Here is a 17,702-nt window from a genome sequence, read left to right as displayed (position 1 = left end):
GTCTTTATAGTATGAGACCAAAGTAAAGAAATAGCCTTTTGAAGTTGGGTCCAAAATGGTGTTGAAGAAATTGGGTTTTGATTTTTTTGTTTTGTTTTGTTTTGTTGCTAGCCATTTTCCCACTCTGAATTAAATGTTAATCATATTCCAAGATTCCTTTCTCCCAGTGGCATGAATATAACCAATAGAGTATATACATGCTTTATGGAATCCAAACTAGCCCAGAATAAAGGCACTCTTAAAGCTGTGAAATTTTTTTAATGGAATATTAATATAAGGGAATAAAAAACACATGAATAAAAGAGTAGAACACTACCAGAAATCAAAATTAGTAACCCCCCAAATGGCTCCTATTTATACAAAATGTAAACATTTGCCCTGGGATTTCTCTCAAGTGGCCACAAGCCACTAAGGCCTTTTAGGAACCGACAGGTATCTGTTTTTCCAGAGACACCAAGAAGCCTGAAAAATAACAATGAAAAACCCTAGCCCATATCAGACCAAATTTCTCTCTATATATACATGCATAAACATACACACTCAGTCAAGGAAACTTCAATATCAAATATAAGAGAGGCACAGAAACATGTGAGTTTTTAAACAAGCAGCTTCCACCCACTTCCCTGATTGTATTCCCTGATTGACAGAGATTACAAAAATATACACAATATATAAATCCCCTACTTGAACCTGGGGAAGGGGACCAAAAGAAAATTACATCTGGCTAGAAAAATGCTGCAGTGAGAGGCACCAATTCAAATCACCAGAAAGCTTGGAGCTGGGCCTAGGATGAAGCCCTCTTTTGTTCAGAAAATGGAGACTCATAAACTTCCATTGGTGGGCAGGTGCAAACCAGATGCTGGTCGCCATAGATGTCATCGATCCGGGCAATTGTGGGCCAGAATTTGCTGTCTGGCTTCACAAAGGGCTGCAATGGACATGCAAACAAAAAGCATTAATTATGCACTTACTGTGAGCCACACACTGTGCTGAGCAATGGGGATATATATAAAAGCAAAGAATGGAGGGGGGAGTGGAGAAAACTTGTCAATAAATTGGTGCATAAAAGATATAGAGTAGATGAAGGGAAACTTTAGAGGGAAAGGTTCTAGAAACTGGGAAGATCAAGTAAGGTGATCTGCATCCTGACATTTGAGGTATGTTTTGAAAGAAGCAAGAAATTCCTGAAAAAGGTGAGTAGGGAGAGCACGCCATGTATAGGGAACAGAAAAGGACACAAGACGTGTATGAGAAACTACAGATAGGCTAGAATAATTGACATTTCAAGCATGTAAAGGAGAATAAGCTTTAAAAAGATTAGAAAAGTAATGATAAAATAGGAAACACTTTTATAATGTTCTAAGGATTGCAAAGTGTTTTACAAATATCCCCATTTTATCCTCAAAAACAACTCTGGGAAATGGAAATTATTTCCCATTTTACTGTAAGGAAACTGAAGCAAACAAGTTTAATAAAAACAATCTAGAGCTGAAATCCATAGGGAAGCACACTGGAAAGCTGCAGAGAGCACAGTTCTCATTTCAGGAGTGTTCCCTGCCAATGATGATGAATTTGCACATTCTATTTCCATCAGACCAATGGGAAGGAAGAATAGGAAGAAAGTACACTTAGTGTGTGTTTTAATTCTGGACATTAACCCATTTAAGATGAATCCTATTCATAAGACCCTCAGGTTGGAAGGAATCTCAGAGGCCATCTGAACCAACCCCCTTTATTTTACACATGAGAAAATTGAGGTCCAAAAAGGTTAACATTGTTTCAAAAGCAAAATTTGAACCCATTTCCATTGTTAGCTCACATTCCTTTTTTTCTGAGGAACTAAGGCCCAGGAAAGTTAAATGATTTGGCAAGAGTCACACAGGGCAATAAGTAGTAGAGTTATGATTTAAATTCAAATCCAACATACTTTTGTCCTAGACTGGGACAAAATATTCGCATTCCTAAGAAAGGTTTGGAAATTGAGTTCCTGTGTGTTAATGCCCAGCAAAGGCTTTGATCCTTGACTATAACAAAATCAATATTTATGTGCCATGGTGAATAGATATTTCCAGCACTTAAAAGTTCACTCTGCATGTTGGACACAGGGGTAGCTGCCCATCTAGTCTATTTCTAGTCCCTACTTTGAAGGACCCATCGTGTCATTGCAGTAAAGAATTCTTGAATGGGATAGCTCCTTTCTGCAATTGCAGACTGGCATGTCTACATCTTAGTCCCAGTGTTGCTAGGAACAGTGAGAGGTGAAGATTTTCCTGGCTTCCCCAAATCAGAGAGAAGATTTAAATCCAGATCTTCCCGATTCTATTACACCTCCTAACTTCTTCCTGAAGGTAATGGTCTGCTCAAGGGACCAACAATGAATTTTATTAAAAATAAACAAAAACACATGAACAGCCAAAATTCATCATGTCTTCCGCCTATTTGAAATGAAACTAAACATACTCCTTTGCCTATTTGCAAGAAAAACCAACAAAACATTACTGAAAATTCTAAAAACCCAGAACCCCCAATATCTAAATTATAATTAACTAAAAAGAATTGTTCTGCCTTGAGCCATCCTTCCTATTAGTCATAAACGACAAAATATCTGGAGGTGTCACTTGGTGGGATTCTTTTCATCTTAAGTCAAATGAGATATGTGATTTTCATTAGACTCAAAAGGTCCTTCTTTCCCCATCACCAAAAGGAGAAAAAAAACCACTGATCACCTTGGTTCAAGATTTCTAGGAAAAAGTTAGTGAAGCCTTACCCTTCATCTAATTGCTAGTCCAGATAAACCCTAACCCATAAGTCTCTGAAGTATTTACTGCATAATTGTCCATAGAAAGTAATTATACTGTGAAATAAAAGAGTTAAGGATCCTAATTTTGGACAAAGGCCATTTGAGCCATTGTTATGATCACTTTCCTAGTTTCTCTTCTCCTTCCATCCCAATTCTATCATTGCAAAAGCCCACTCTGATGCCTTCCCTAAAAGCACTGAGTCAGTGACGAGTTGCCTCCCACCCCGTTGCTCGACACAGCTCTACATCTCAGTTCAGTGTGCCCATCTTCTATACATCTCCTTGCTTTTAAGGATCTGTGAAAATCTTTGACCCGTGCTATAAGTCCATTGTTTCTAGCACACATTGTCAGTAATCCTGAGAAGGAGGCAACATAATGAGGCAGAATCCTATGACTTGGTACTAGCAGCAGCCAGTCACCTTGTCTCCTGAAGCCTCTCTTAATTTTTTCGTCTTTGAAATGAGAGGCTTAAACTAAATAAATTTTAAATTCCCTTACAGCTCACTAGTAGGCTAGAAGTTCCTTGTTTTTGGTCTTTGTATCATTTCCACTTAGCACAATGCCTTCCATTTAGTTTAATTTGTTGAATTGAATTAAATTCTCTGAAAATCTGGTTTATGGAGAATAAAAAAAAAGAAAGGAAATAAGCATTTATAGAACACATTTTGTTACTGTTGATTATTTTTGTCATGTCTGATTCTTCATCACTCAGCTTGGTTTTTTTTTCCTTTGCAAAGATATGGAATGGTTTGCCATTTCCTTCTACAGTTCATTTTACTCAGGAAACCTAGGCAGAGGTTAAATAACTTGCCCAGAGTCACAAAGCTAGCCAAGTATTTTCTGTCAACATTCATCAGTCCCACTCGTGATGGTCCATGTTTTCCTTTAGATGCAAGCATGGGATTTTTATTCTAAGAAATAGGCAAACTGGGTAAAGATGCAGTGTAATAATGAGTGCTCAGTTTGGAGTGTGAAGACCTGGGTAGATCTTCATCTTAGCTTTGCCATCTACTACCTGCATGCACTGATCTTGGACACCTCCTGTCCTTGTTCCTGCTATCAGTTTCTTTGCTTATAAAATGCAGAGGCTCTATTAGATGGCCCCTAAGCTTCCTTCTGCCTCCAGGTTCATGACCCCATAATCTCTAAGATCCCTTCAATGATTCTGTGATCCCATGCAGTTACATCTCAGTCCTGGCCACTATCCACATCCTCAACATTAAAAGAATTATGTACCAGACATATTTGTGAATATACAGGTCCTTTTCCCTTTTATCTCTGGAATACAGACCAAATAGTACTGTTGGGTCAAAGGATATGCACAGTTTAATAACTTTGGGAATTCTCAGCTTCACCATTAATGTATTAGTTGCCTGGTTTCCTGCAGCTTCACCAATATTTATCATTTTCCTTTCTTGTTTACTTTGCCAGTGTGATTGGTGTGAGGTAGAACCTCATAACTGTTTCGATTTGCATTTCTCCACTAGTAATTTAAATATTCTTTCATATAGCTATTGATAGTATGAATTTTTTCTCATATCATTTGTTCCTCTCAAATTCACATCTTTGGATATGAACAATATAGGAATTTGTTTTGCTTGATCAAGACAATATTTCCACCTTTCACAGGAGAGCAATAGTACAGAAGACAAGAATGTAAGAAAATTAGATTTTTGCTCACTGAAAAAAGATTAAAATTTTTTAAAAGAATTACTCACTAATGGGAAAGCTGCTACTTCTCTGGAGTAAGGCCGATCCCAGTTTGAGGCGGTTATACATGTCAGGGAGTGTGGAGACATCTAATACCAGAACCCAAAGAAGGAAGAAAATAGAGCGGTTATTTCCAAAAAATATTGATTATCCATATCCCCCCTTTCTTTTCACACTGTAAAATGTCCCAAACAAGAATTGCTACAAAAATCCTTTGATTCCCATTTTTTAATCACCTTAAATTTCAAAAGAACAACAAATATCTAGAAAAATAAGGGAAATAAGTATGTCATTAGTATATAAAACCCTGCCTTGGAAAAGCTTCACAGTAGCCTCTGGCCAGGAACAAGTTTCCAAGGACATTCATGGTATAGGGAGCAGAACATCAGATCTGAAGTCAAAAAACCTCAGAGTTCAAATTCTGGCTTTGTATTTGGTACCTGTATGACTTTGGGCAAGTGCCTTTTCTTCTTCTGCCCTTAGTTTCCTCATTTGAAAAAGGAAAGAATTGGACTAGATGGACTTCAGAGTTCCCATTCAATGTTTTATATATGACTCTATGATCTCTCCACTATTGGGGTGACCTTGTATAAGCTGTATTATCTTTCTTCATTTCTCAAATAAGAATTATAATATTTTCACACTCAATCCTATAACTGGCAAGGATCGAAGACAGAACTCCAGTACAAGTCACCTGCCTTCCAGGTAAGTGCTCTATCCAATATAACATGCTGTCTCCTTGGCAATTGCTATGGTAGATGGAGTAGACAAGCCCAGCACTAACTTACCTTCAATGGGTTGACCCTTGAGTCCATGCGACCTTCCTCTATGTCAGCAATTTCTTGTCGGATACTTATCAGGGCATCACAAAACCTATCCAGCTCAGCCTTATCTTCAGACTCTGTGGGTTCAATCATAAGTGTCCCGGCCACCGGCCATGACATGGTGGGAGCATGGAACCCTAGAAATGCAAGCAAGGAGCGTTTTATTTCAACAAAGAAGACTCATTTTTAAGAAACTTTTCACTTCATCCATTATAGGACATCAAAACTCAATTCCTATTCTAAGGAAATAGCCAAATGTGTCGAATAGCCTCTCAAAAACTGGTTATGTTCCCCAAAGTATTCATAAGTAGAATATATCTCTGCAGCATCACCGAGTAGAAAATATTAGTTAAGTGCTGAAGGGAAAGAGGGAGAACTTACAATCACAACAAAAACATTTTCAAGATCAAGAATGCATTTTTACTGAACACTGCACAAATGAGGGAAACCACAGAATATCTCAGCATGGTTAAGGTTGATGGCTGGATGCCTAAGGGTTATTCAGGTTATTCACTTAATATGGGAATTTGTTCCTGCACAAAGAGTTTGACACACCTATCACTCGGTGACCTCAGGTAATAAGCATGGGGTGGGAGAGATTTAGGGCTTGCCTCTATTAGTACCCCAGAATTTTAAGATTTGTATATTCAATGGCAATGTTTAACTTTTCATTTTCCAAATTTACTGATATGATCTATGGATCTCTTGTCAAACAAAATAGAGTTCTCCCTCATTTTTATTCCTTCTAATAAATGAAATGCCCTTGGGTGGGGGGAGCAGACTATCATCAAAGAAAACAAATTTTCAAGTTGAAAATTAAAAATTTTCATTTTGGGAGCAGCTAGGTGGCCCAGTGGATAGAGCATCTCTCTGAAGTCAGGAGGACCTTAGTTTAAATCTGGCCTCAGACACTTAACACTTTCTAGCTGTGTGACCCTGGGCAAGTCACTTAACCCCATTTGCCTCAGCAAAATAAAAAAAAATTCCATTTTTAAAGAAATGTGAAAATGAAAAAAAAATCATCATCACTCGTGAGAATCTGAGCAAATAATTTTATTTTGGAGGGGCCTATTTTTGCTCATCTATAAAATCTTAAGGCTTGAGGATCTTTAAAGTCCCTTCCAGGTCTATGAGGCTAAGCTTTTGTGGTGAATTTTAAAAATCTACTTAACATGTGAAAAAGTTACCAACTTTACAAAAAAAAATATCAAAATATCAGAATCCACAAAAGAAAACCACATTACTTTCACCGTCTGATGAAGTCCATTAGCAGTCCACTCTAAATCAAAACAAACTTGCATAAGCGGCTTCCATAACAGACACTAATCAACACTACATTCCTCATTCCTATATATTGTCTCTTAATCTTTTCTTTGCAAATACACAGATTGCTTTGGCTACTTCCTGTACACAAAAGGTAGTCCACCTGATCTGTGCCAAAAGAAGCCTAGATTTAGCAGTGATGTGCACGAAGAATTACCCATCATTTACTTAAATGTGTCAGTGTCTGGCTAGGAAAGATTTTTTCTCTATTGATTAGAAATGCTTTTCTCCTTTACATTTCCCTTTCCTTTGAAGGTTGCTAATAATAACAACTACCCACACTTTCTCCTCCAGACTCGCTGTAAATGCCATGGTGTAAAAAATGACCCTGGGCTCTCAAGGACTTTGCCAGTGGAGCAAACATAAACCCTGGTATATCCAACCAATGGGGAGAGGTACCTGGTGAAAAACCAAACTCCTATCATTGGAGGACTAGCCTAGCTAAGTTTTAGAGATTCAAGGTAGAACACTAATACTAATTTTTTTTTTTTTTTTTTGGGCCATAGAAAAACACAATGCCCTGAGGAATAGAAAAGCTATGTTGTTAAGGGGTGAGGAAGTTGCGAAAGGGGAGTAGCTACTCAAATGAACACATGAAGCACCAAATCAGACTCCATTTAGATCTCATATACCAACCCTAAAGCAGAAAAATAACATTAATTTTTTAAAATAAGATTTTGATATGTTCTAATTTGTGCATCATTACAATTATCCTGGTATCTCTTTTCATCCCCTTCCCAGTGGGCCATCCCATATCACAAAGTGTATTCTTTAAAGACAAATTTTATTTTATTTTTGCTGAGGCAATTGGGGTTAAGTGACTTGCCCAGGGTCACACAGTAGGAAGTGTTAAGTGTCTGAGATCAGATTTTAACTCAGGTCCTCCTGACTTTGGGGCTGGTGCTCTATCCACTGCAACACCTAGCTGCCCCTAAAGACAAATTTTAAAAAGAAAATAATCAGCACGACTGAGCGATACATTTTTTAAAAATCTGAAAATAGGTGCAGTGTGTAATACTTGTGAGCCTCCCACTTCCATGAAGGGGTGGATATCAAGCATCTTTTTTTATTTCTTCTTTGCAGTTAGGTTTGATTTTTACAATTGGTCACTTGGTTTTTTTGTATATGTGGGTCTTACACTGTTGTCTTGACTCTATTTACTTTAATCTGCATCCATAGAACTTTCTATGTCTCTCTGTATTTATCACATACATCATTTCTTATAGAACATTAATATGCCATTATATCCATATATCATAATTTGTTTACCCATAACCCAATCAATGAGCCTCTATTTTGTTTCCAGGTCTTTATTATCCAAAAAAAAGTGCTGCTATAAATATTTTGATTTCTGTAAGGACTATTTTCTTAGTAATGGCTTCCTTGGAGTATAAGCCCAGTAAATAGAGTCTCTGGCTCAAAAGATAAGGGCATTTTAACCCTTTTACTTGCATATTTCCAAATTGCTTTCTAAAATGGTTGCAACCATTCCACAGTTCCATCGACAATGTATTAGTGTTCCACAATTCCTCCAACTTAGACTCTTGCCATTTTTTGTCATCTCTGACAAGTTATAGAGTGTGATGAGAAATCTCAAGGTTATTTTGATTTGTATTTTTCTTATAATTAGTGATCTGAAGCATTCTTTCATGTGCTTATGAATATTCTGTAATTCTTTTGGAAAATGTTTGGTCATATCCTTTGGTCACTTATCTATAGGGGAATGGCTATTGGTCTCTTACATATATATTTATTCATTGTTAATGTACCTACTACTAACTTGGCCTTCTTTTTCTTTTATACTAGAGATGAAACTGTTAGGAAAATCACATAATATAGTGGCAAAAGCAGGGGATTTAGAGTCAAGGAAACTTTATTTCTAACCCCAACTCACATATGCAGTAACTCTGTGACATTAGACAACTCATTCAACCTCTCCAAGCCTAGTTTTCCCCATTTGTAAAATGGGAATAATAATAGTATGCACTTCTCCAGGTCCTTGAGACAACCAAATGAACAAACATTAAAGCACCATAAGACACTCAAAATGGTGCCCCAGCATGGATTTTATCCTGGTGTAAATTAAACATCACGCTGAACTTTATACTCACTCAAAATAATAAAAACTATATTTGAAGTGTACTAATAGCCATGAAGCAAAGCTACTCACCATAATCTTGAAGTCTCTTGGCAACATCCACAGCTTCAATATTTGCAGATTTTTTGAAGGGTCTTGTGTCCAAAATAAATTCATGAGCCACATAACCTGTTGAGAAACAAGGGTCATCCCAAAATTCTTTTATGAAAAATAAGCAACTTAATTGTACAATATTTCAGAGTCTGATTCTTTTTGTACAGCAAAATAATGTTTTGGTCATGTATACTTATTGTGTATCTAATTTATATTTTAATGTATTTAACATCTACTGGTCATCCTGCCATCTAGGGGAGGGCGTGGGGGGTAAGAGGTGAAAAATTGGAACAAGAGGTTTGGCAATTGTTAATGCTGTAAGGTTACCCATGCATATAACCTGTAAATAAAAGGCTATTAAATAAAAATAAAAAAAAATTTTTAAATTTTAAAAATTAAAATAAATAAAAAGAAAAAAAGAAAAAAGAAAAAAAAAAAAAGAAAAATAAGCAACTAGTGGCCTTATCTCAAAATAGCAAATCTTTTTTATGTGCTCAAATAGAACTTTACCAATTGTACTTATTAAGCACCTAACGTGAGCCAAGCAACAGGGAAACAAAAAAGGCAAAAAACAATTCTTACTGTCAAACAGCTTACAGTTTAATGGGAGACCACAATATAAAAACAACTATGAGCAAACTAAATATCTGTCAGGATAAATTGGAGATAATCAGTAGAGGAACTGAATTAGAATAAATCAAGAAGGGATGAGTGAGAAACTATATTTGTTTAAGGAAATCTTCAACAATATGGGACACTTTAGAAAGCAGATCTTTTTTGATTTATCTGAAGTAGAACCCCAATATCCACCATAAAGAGTTGTTGATAAGATTCTTTTTGCTCCAGGAAGTCATAGAGAAAACTTGTTGCACATAGAAGACCATTCTGTCACATACATGCTCACCTATACAATCATTTACTGATGCAATCTCTCAAAAGTGCTTTTAAGTTCAAGGCTTTAGTCTTGCCAACTTGAAGATGAGTGACTATCCAAACCCACTCATATGGAAATTCAGTTACCAAAGCATAGAATTTAAAATTAGAAGGGAGCTTGGGTATCACCTAGCCTAATATCCTTATTTATAAAAAGCAGGAAACTTAGAATGAGAAAAGGAAAGTGAATTATCCAAATCACAAAGAATTCATGCTGAAATGTTCTAACTTTAAAGTCAGTGATGACTTATTTATTGCAGCAGCTTCCTGACAGATCATTGTCCCAGAGGAAGACTTTATACTAATTTTAACCATTCTTTCATTTCCATAAAAGTAACTTCCCATGGTCACCCAGATTGTAAAGAGAGGAACTGGGATTTGAATCCACATCTTCCAACTCCAAATCTAGGTGCTTTTTCTGCTGTAGCACACTACCTCCAGAGGATATATCCTAACTACATGCTATGTGTAGGGAAAAGAAAAGGAACAAATATTTTAAAGTATTACTATGTGTTAGGTACTGTGCTAAACTCTTTACAAATATTTATTTATTTTATAATACTTCTGGGAGGCAGGTGCTATTATTATCCCATTTTATAATTAGGGGAACTGAAGTTCAGGTCAAGGGATTTATTAGTTTTAAGTCAGGTCTAACTAATTCTAGGCTCAATCCATTGTGCCATATAGCTGCTTCTCTTGAGAAACAATGAAGTAGGACAGTGATATTGATAAAGCCAGATCCATAGATTCAGTCCTGATGGAGATTAATTAGTTTTGCCCAAGTTCACGACCACGGTTTACATCATGACACATAGCTGGGAGCTCCTGGTTTCAGCACAAACTGAACACAAACCCATCACTGTTCATGAAAAAACAAATATAGGGGCAGGATCTACGTTACTGCATTTAGATGTAAAATATTTAGGTACAAGTACAGCAATTTTAAAAATAAAAAATAAAATTTTAAAGGCTCCCCAAAAAAGTGGCTCAGCAAAACTGAATTTTCCAGGTAAATGCTATCCCTGAGACTAGAACGTATCCATATCAGCTGGTTTTGCCAACCTTTGACTTTATTCTCTGATAAAGCTGGATAGACAGAGCTTCTCTATTTTTAAGGGAGGCTAGCAGCCTATGAATCTCACTTGCAGCCATGAGAAACTCCTTGAAAATACTGATCTGAAGAAATACTTCTTCTACAATGTATTAATTAATAAGAAAGAGATGGCAGCTGAGTTCAAGTCCAAGCTCTACCATTCACTACATAGGTGACTTTGGGCAAGTCCCTTCCCAGGCTTCAGTGAGGAGATTTTTGGCCAAAAGGCTTCTTAAGTCTCTCCCAACTGTATCGATGTGATTCTAATGATAGGAGGAAGTAAATAGTGCCCATTGTCCTACAAGGATCTTACAAAATACAACTGCTTCTATTTAAGCACTTAGAGCAACTACAAAAAGTTACTAAATCAAGCTGTCATTTTGTAAAACCAGAACCCAAACTAAACTTGAAACACTCCCAAAAAATAATCAAGTACCAAAAGGGCGGTAACGAGTAGGAAGGGAAAACAGAAATATACGATGAGGAAAAAACCAATTTGGTTAAGCTCTCAGAATTTCCCCAGCACGTTAAGCATTCAGGAATCTGAGCCTTCCCATCATTCTCCCCAGCCTTCGCGTTGGTCCCTTCTCCAGGCCAGTGTCCCAAGTAGTAAGACTGCATTTCTTGACCTATGAAACTTGCCCTTCTCCTATACTCCAGAAAAGCAGGACTTATCCCAGTGGGTTGGCTGAGGACCAGTCCTAAGCAAAGCCCATCAAGAGCTGAACCTGACCCAGCTTTCCTCATGTTCATCCTCCTCTGTGCTCCAAGCCCAGTACCAGAGCCAAGGACTCCAGATTCTTCCAAATGAGACTCAGATGTGACTTTCAGAAACCCACATTCTGAAGTCTTCACATTCCAATGACTACAGAATGACAGCTTCTGTCTCTCCTTACTTCATATACTATGAAAAGAATTTTTTTTTAATTTTAAATTTTAATTTTTTAAAAAAATTAACAATAATTGAGGCAGCAAGTGGAAAGTGCAAGGGAGGGACTTGGAGACAGAAAAACCTAAGTTCAATTCCTGCATTAGACCCTGACTCTTTCTGTGAGCTTGGGCAGGTCTTTTAACCTTTTAACCTTTTAACCCATCTGTAAAATGGGGGTGATAAAAGCACCTATCTCCTAGGGTTGTTGGGCAGCTATGGATAGAGTGGCAAGTCTGGGTTCAAGAAGACTCACTCATCTTGCTGAATTCCAATCCAGCCTCATTTACGAGCTGTGTGAACCTGGCCAAGTCACTTTACCCAGACCAGTTCTGTGGGCTCTAACAAGGTTTTTGAGGGGAGGTATTCCTTGACATGAGTAAAACTGGTATGGCTGATTAAAGCTTCAGAGTAAGCACTTAATAAGGGCAGTGAGGTGGTACCGTGGATAGAGCACCAGGTCTGGGGTCAGGAAGGCTCAAATCTGGCCTCAGACAATCTCTAGATTTCAGCAGCCAAGGAGCCAATCCTGGTTCTTCTCTGAAGAGATTTGTTTAACAAAAGAACTTTTAAAAATTGGGGGAGGGGGTTAAAATTTTTTGCAATTAAAAAAATTTTGATTTAAAAAATATTTTAATGATTATTTCTTGATTTCCTTGGTAATCTTTTGTGATGTCCATAGACTTCATCAGACTACCCAAAAGGATCCAGAACACGAAAGGTTAAGAACCCTTATGTACAGGGACTTGCTAACCTTGTCTTCAGCTACTGTATGTATATAGCTCTTAGTCTCCCATCCATCAAGAGAGCAAGGTAAAAATGCCATTTAGGGAACAGGGATTTTCAGTCCATTGAGTTTGGCCTGCTGTGAAATAATGGGAATTGGGGCCTGGCTTCTTGTGTTTTCTTGTTTTTTTGTCCAGAGACCCAGAAGCTGTTTTTGTTAGGAGGGGCACAAATTAAGAAATTCAACAATACATACAAGAGTGAAACCCAAACAAAACTCACCCACCAATTAGAAACACAGATGGAAAAGACAGCTAGGATTCACAGAAAGTTGTGCTTGTTATTTAAGAATTATTGGCTTTATACACACCCATAGAAGTTTTTAAGATGCCTCTTTTTATTTGATACATTCAGCCTCCTCCTCTTTCAAACAACATCCCTATAAAATACTATTTTTGTTCCTCATACTAAATCTTACTGAAAGCCTAGCAGACCTGCATTCTCTAACATAAATAAAATTGATGCACCTGACCAAAGGTACATAGTAAGTACCTAATAAGGGCACTACACAGTACAGTGAATAGAACACCAGATCTGGAGTCAGGAAAATTCATTCTCAGAGTTCAAATCTGTCCTCAGACACTTACTAACTTAATCCTGTTTACCTCAGTTTCCTCATCTGTAAAATGAGCTAGAGAAGGAAACATTGAACTATTCTATTTGCCAGGAAAACCCCAAATGGGTTCACAAAGAATCAGACATAACTGAAAACAACCGATAACAAGAACAAAAAAAGTATTTAATAAATGCTTATTGGCTAACTGACTGACCAGCAACATACTTGATTAAGAATTACAAAAAGGGACACGTTAGTTTATAAAATCCAAGTCAGAATTTCATTAAATTCTGTGTAGTTATCCATAATAAAGAATAATCTTCTTTATAGCAAGCAAAGGTGATTAAAATTAAGAAAGCTAACAAATTCCTAATAAAAACTAAGTCCTTTATATAAGAAACATGTTACTATGCATTTTTGAATTTTTCTCATAAAAAAAATCTGTCCAAAACACTATTTATTAAGACCCTATTTTTCCCCTCAGGTGGTAAACTCATGTTGCATTTTTCTCATGCTCTGAACTGTTGAGGCTTAAATTATTTAATTAATAAGCATACTAATCAGACCAAACATGAGAGATTTTTAGTTTCTTGAACATTAGGGTTGAACAATGAAATTTGTAATCACTAATCCATTTCTGTTTCATATTTTAAAAAAATGCTATTAATTATTCTAAACTAGTATAAACTATTGCCAACTCACTCCTTCCCTGCCCTGCAAGCCCAAGGGGGAAAAGTACCTGAATCATTCAAATTTTTGTTGATTGGTTGGTTGGTTAATTTACTTTATTTTTCCCATTGGAATGCCTTCTTCCCTGTTATTTTCCTATCTGCTTAAACCTCCAACCACAGCTGCACATCCCACCATTATTATAACAGGTGATTTTGTCTCACACTGAGGTCATCCTATATTAGTTTCCTCAATTTCCTTCTTCCATCCCTCAAAATTTTTCAACATCACTCAAGGATTCAGAAGAGCAAAAAAATCAAATCATCATTCTCTCCTGGCTCTCCTTTCTTCTGACTAAGCCTAACCCTTTAACCTGTGCCCTTGACCCCACTCTTTTGCAGTTCTCCTACTAGCAACCGTTCCCTCTTTTTCATGAATTTTCAATCTCTCTCCTATCCAATAATTCCTTGTGTCTGCTCAATATAGAAAAAATAACCAACACCTTCTCTTGACCTTTCTATCCTACCTAATTACTGCCTCTTTTCTCTATTCCCTTTCCTGTCAAACTTCTTGATAGAAAAAATACTTAAAGCTTCTTCTTTCTCCTCTATAGAAGATGACCAATGATTATAGCTGCCGTAGAATGATGGGAAGGGGAATAGACTCCAAGTCAAGAGACCTTCCTCTGAATCCTGTCCCACGTCAGGCCCTCAAATATTACAAAAACTTCCTAATATCTCTCCCTGATTCTAATCCCTCCCTTCTCCAATCTGTCCTCCACACAGCTGCTAAAATAATTTAATTTTTGTCTTTGCATTTTCATAGCCTTGTACATTGCCTGGCACATTAGCTCCTTTAATAAATGCTTGTTGATCAAGTGATTGATTTGAATCCCTTGCAGGGGTCCTCAAACTTTTTAAATAGGGGGCCAGTTCACTGTCCCTCAGACTGTTGGAGGGCCAGACTATAGTAAAAAACTTTGTTTTGTGGGCCTTTAAATAAAGAAACTTCATAGCCCTGGGAGAGTGGGATAAATGTCCTCAGCTGCTGCATCTGGTCCGCGGGCTGTAGTTTGAGGACCCCTGCAAAGGCTCAGCTCAAACGCCAGACCCTACACTTGAGAGGGCTTCATCTCTTCCACCCCTGAAATAATTTTGTATCTTTTAATCTTTTGTATCTGCTTATATGCTATTCCATTCTCCTACTCGATCAGACTATAAGCTCCTTGAGGGCAGGCACTATTTCATTTGTACCTTTGTATCCCTAGTCATTATCAGGAGTTTGTGTTCCTAGCTGTGTAACTGTGAGTGAGTCACTTTAAGTAAGTTATCTAAGTTTGAGTCTATAAAAATAAAGATAGTTATGAGAAAAATACTTTCAAATAACTTTCAAGTCCAGTAGAAATGAGAACTTTCCAAATCCCAGTGGCCTTAATTCATTCCTTCTTGATCTCTCTGGAGTACTTAACAAAATCCTCCTTAAGGAATAAGTTTTCTCCATCTGGCTCCCAAGATATGTCTCCCAGTTCTCCCCGCTACCAATCTAACGGATCTTGTTATCTCTTCCCGATTTCCCTTTCTGAATCTTAAGGTGGCTGCTCCTCCAGATTCTGCCTTTGGTCCTCTCATCTCTCTCCTTTTGCAGTCTCCTTAACACCCATGGTGACTGTCCTGGACCATTATTTTAGGAAAAGCAGAACCCGTTTCTTTCATTCCTGTTTCCTCACATTCCAATTCTAGAAACACGAGCCAACTTCAAATCAACTCTGCCATTGTTCCTGCATGGTATTTATCATCTGTTCCCCGATGGTCCCCTCACCAACCCAGGAATTTCCCAGGCAAAGTACCCCTTCTTGGTCACTACTTCCCCTTCATGTATTATGTAGAATGTAATTTCCTTAAAAGCAGAAAAGGTCTTTATTATTATTATTTATATACCCAGAACTCAGCACAGTGCTTGACAATTTATAATGGTTTAATAAATACTTTTTCATATCTTCCCGTTTTCAGTCTCTATACAGGTGACCCCAAATCTGTCTCCAGCCCTAGCACCCCACCTGCATCTTCAGCCCCCTTCACTATGTTCCAGCCACACTTCAGATTCACAAGCTGAGCTCATCTTTCCCTGCCTCTGCCTCTGACAGTGAAGCGGAGAAACACCACAGTCTCCAAGGCTGAAAAGCTCAGAGTGGAAATCTGAGTGTGATTTTACTCGTCCCCCTCCCTCCCCGAGTTAACAAGTCTTACAGATTCTTCCTCTGCAACATCTCTCACCTCTGTTCCCTTCTCTCAGCTGAGTCCTAATTACCACCTACTCGGACTGCTGCAGTCCCCCGATCCGTCTCATTTCTCCTTACCAACCTCTGCTAGAATTCCTCCTTTACGCCTCTGCCATATTAATTTTCCCTAGGCAGGGATCTGATCAAGCTATTATCGGAGAAAAAGAGTACAAAGAAATGGGAGCACATGGGGCTTGGACTCAAGAGAAAAACATACAATGAGAAGGGGGGAAGGTGCAGTAATGGCTCATCCCTAGACCTGAAATCCTGGGTGTGAATCCTGCCTCAGACAAGCAAGCTGTGGGACACTCAACAGAGCCCTTGCCCTCTCACCAGGGATACGGATACCTCAGCCCCAGGCTCTCCTGAGGGAGGGGTCTCTAGCCCACAGCGCCATTTCAGGAGGTGCCCAGGCTAAAGTCACTGCCCTCCTGGCTCTGCTCCTTACATTCTCTATATTCTTTCCAGTTCCACTTTTAGTGGAATATGCTCCTTGAATGTTAATACTAATTTTTTTGCTTTCATTTGTATCTTCAACATTATCACTGTGACTGCTACCTAGTAAACAATTAATTAATTAATAATAATCATAATAAAATAACTAACATTTAGATGATGCTCACTGTGGACCGTGAACTGTGGACTATACTAAGTGCTTATAATTATTTTCCTCGATTCTCATCATCCTAGGAGGTAGGTGCTATTATTATCTCCATTTTACAGATGAGGAACCTGAAGCAGGACTAAGTGATTTGCCCAGGAACACACAGCTAGCAACTGTCTGAGGTTGGATTTGAACTCAGACTTCAGGCCTGGCACTTTTCTAACCACCTAATTTATCCTTAAATACTCTACCTAACCTGCCTACCTATTTACCTATGTATTTACCTATCCACTTATCTACCTGTCTACCTACTTTTCTATCTTAAAAATCCTTTCCATTGATAATTCTATGAATCTCAGCTCTACAACTTACTATTGACATTAATGTAGACAAGTCACTTCCCTGTGCCTCAGTTTCCTTATTTGTAAAATGAAGGGGTTGGATCAGATGATCTACAAGCCCCTGAACTGCTTCAGGTCACTCCTGATGACCTCCATAACTATCTGCTCTAAGTTAGGACTGTGCTGATAAAGGCGGACACCTTGTTTCCCACTGGCTGACTTCATCATCACATGCAAGTATCCAACATCTCAGGGGCAAGGCTCCCACGGAATCAAGCTGCTCCACTGGTGTGGTTGACACTTACCTCTTGCCCCTCTAAAAAGGACTTTGTAATGCTTTTCCAGTCGTTTGGCCATATAGTTAGCATTTAGTATTGCAATCTCCGTGGCATGCTTGAGACCCTTGCCTCCCATCATCTGCAAGGGAAGCAAAATGATCACAGAATACAAAGTGGGTTGGTTTTCTCTAACTGACCGATAAACCAAAAGTACCTTTGCATATTCCCTACCTTCCCCTCCACAGAGAGAACCACTCCTATTCAGGCCATTCTCATACAGTAACCATAAGAGCAACTAATGATGCTTTAAGGTTTGCAAAGTGCATTACAAATAGGATCTCGTAGGTATAGGAGTTACAGGGATAAAAGCATACATACACTGTTATG

At 38.0% G+C, this 17,702-nt stretch overlaps 1 protein-coding gene across 1 annotated transcript in view; it reads right to left on the bottom strand.

The window, feature by feature from the left end:
- Positions 1–241: 241 nt before the first annotated feature.
- Positions 242–17,702, bottom strand: part of GLDC (glycine decarboxylase) — a 104,025-nt gene continuing 86,564 nt past the window's right edge. Inside the window, exons 21-25 of the mRNA XM_003762139.4 lie at positions 17,343–17,454; positions 8,829–8,924; positions 5,300–5,472; positions 4,520–4,600; positions 242–928 (exon numbers count right to left, since the gene is read on the bottom strand). Of these exons, the coding sequence (XP_003762187.1) occupies positions 785–928; positions 4,520–4,600; positions 5,300–5,472; positions 8,829–8,924; positions 17,343–17,454 (606 nt within the window). The 3' untranslated portion in view covers positions 242–784. The remainder of the gene's footprint in view (positions 929–4,519; positions 4,601–5,299; positions 5,473–8,828; positions 8,925–17,342; positions 17,455–17,702) is intronic.

Source organism: Sarcophilus harrisii, chromosome 1 (assembly GCF_902635505.1).
Source record: "Sarcophilus harrisii chromosome 1, mSarHar1.11, whole genome shotgun sequence".
NCBI classification, from domain to species: Eukaryota; Metazoa; Chordata; class Mammalia; order Dasyuromorphia; family Dasyuridae; genus Sarcophilus; species Sarcophilus harrisii.
The sequence above is the reverse complement of the archived record's forward strand: the minus strand, read 5'-3'. Positions and strand labels throughout refer to the sequence as shown.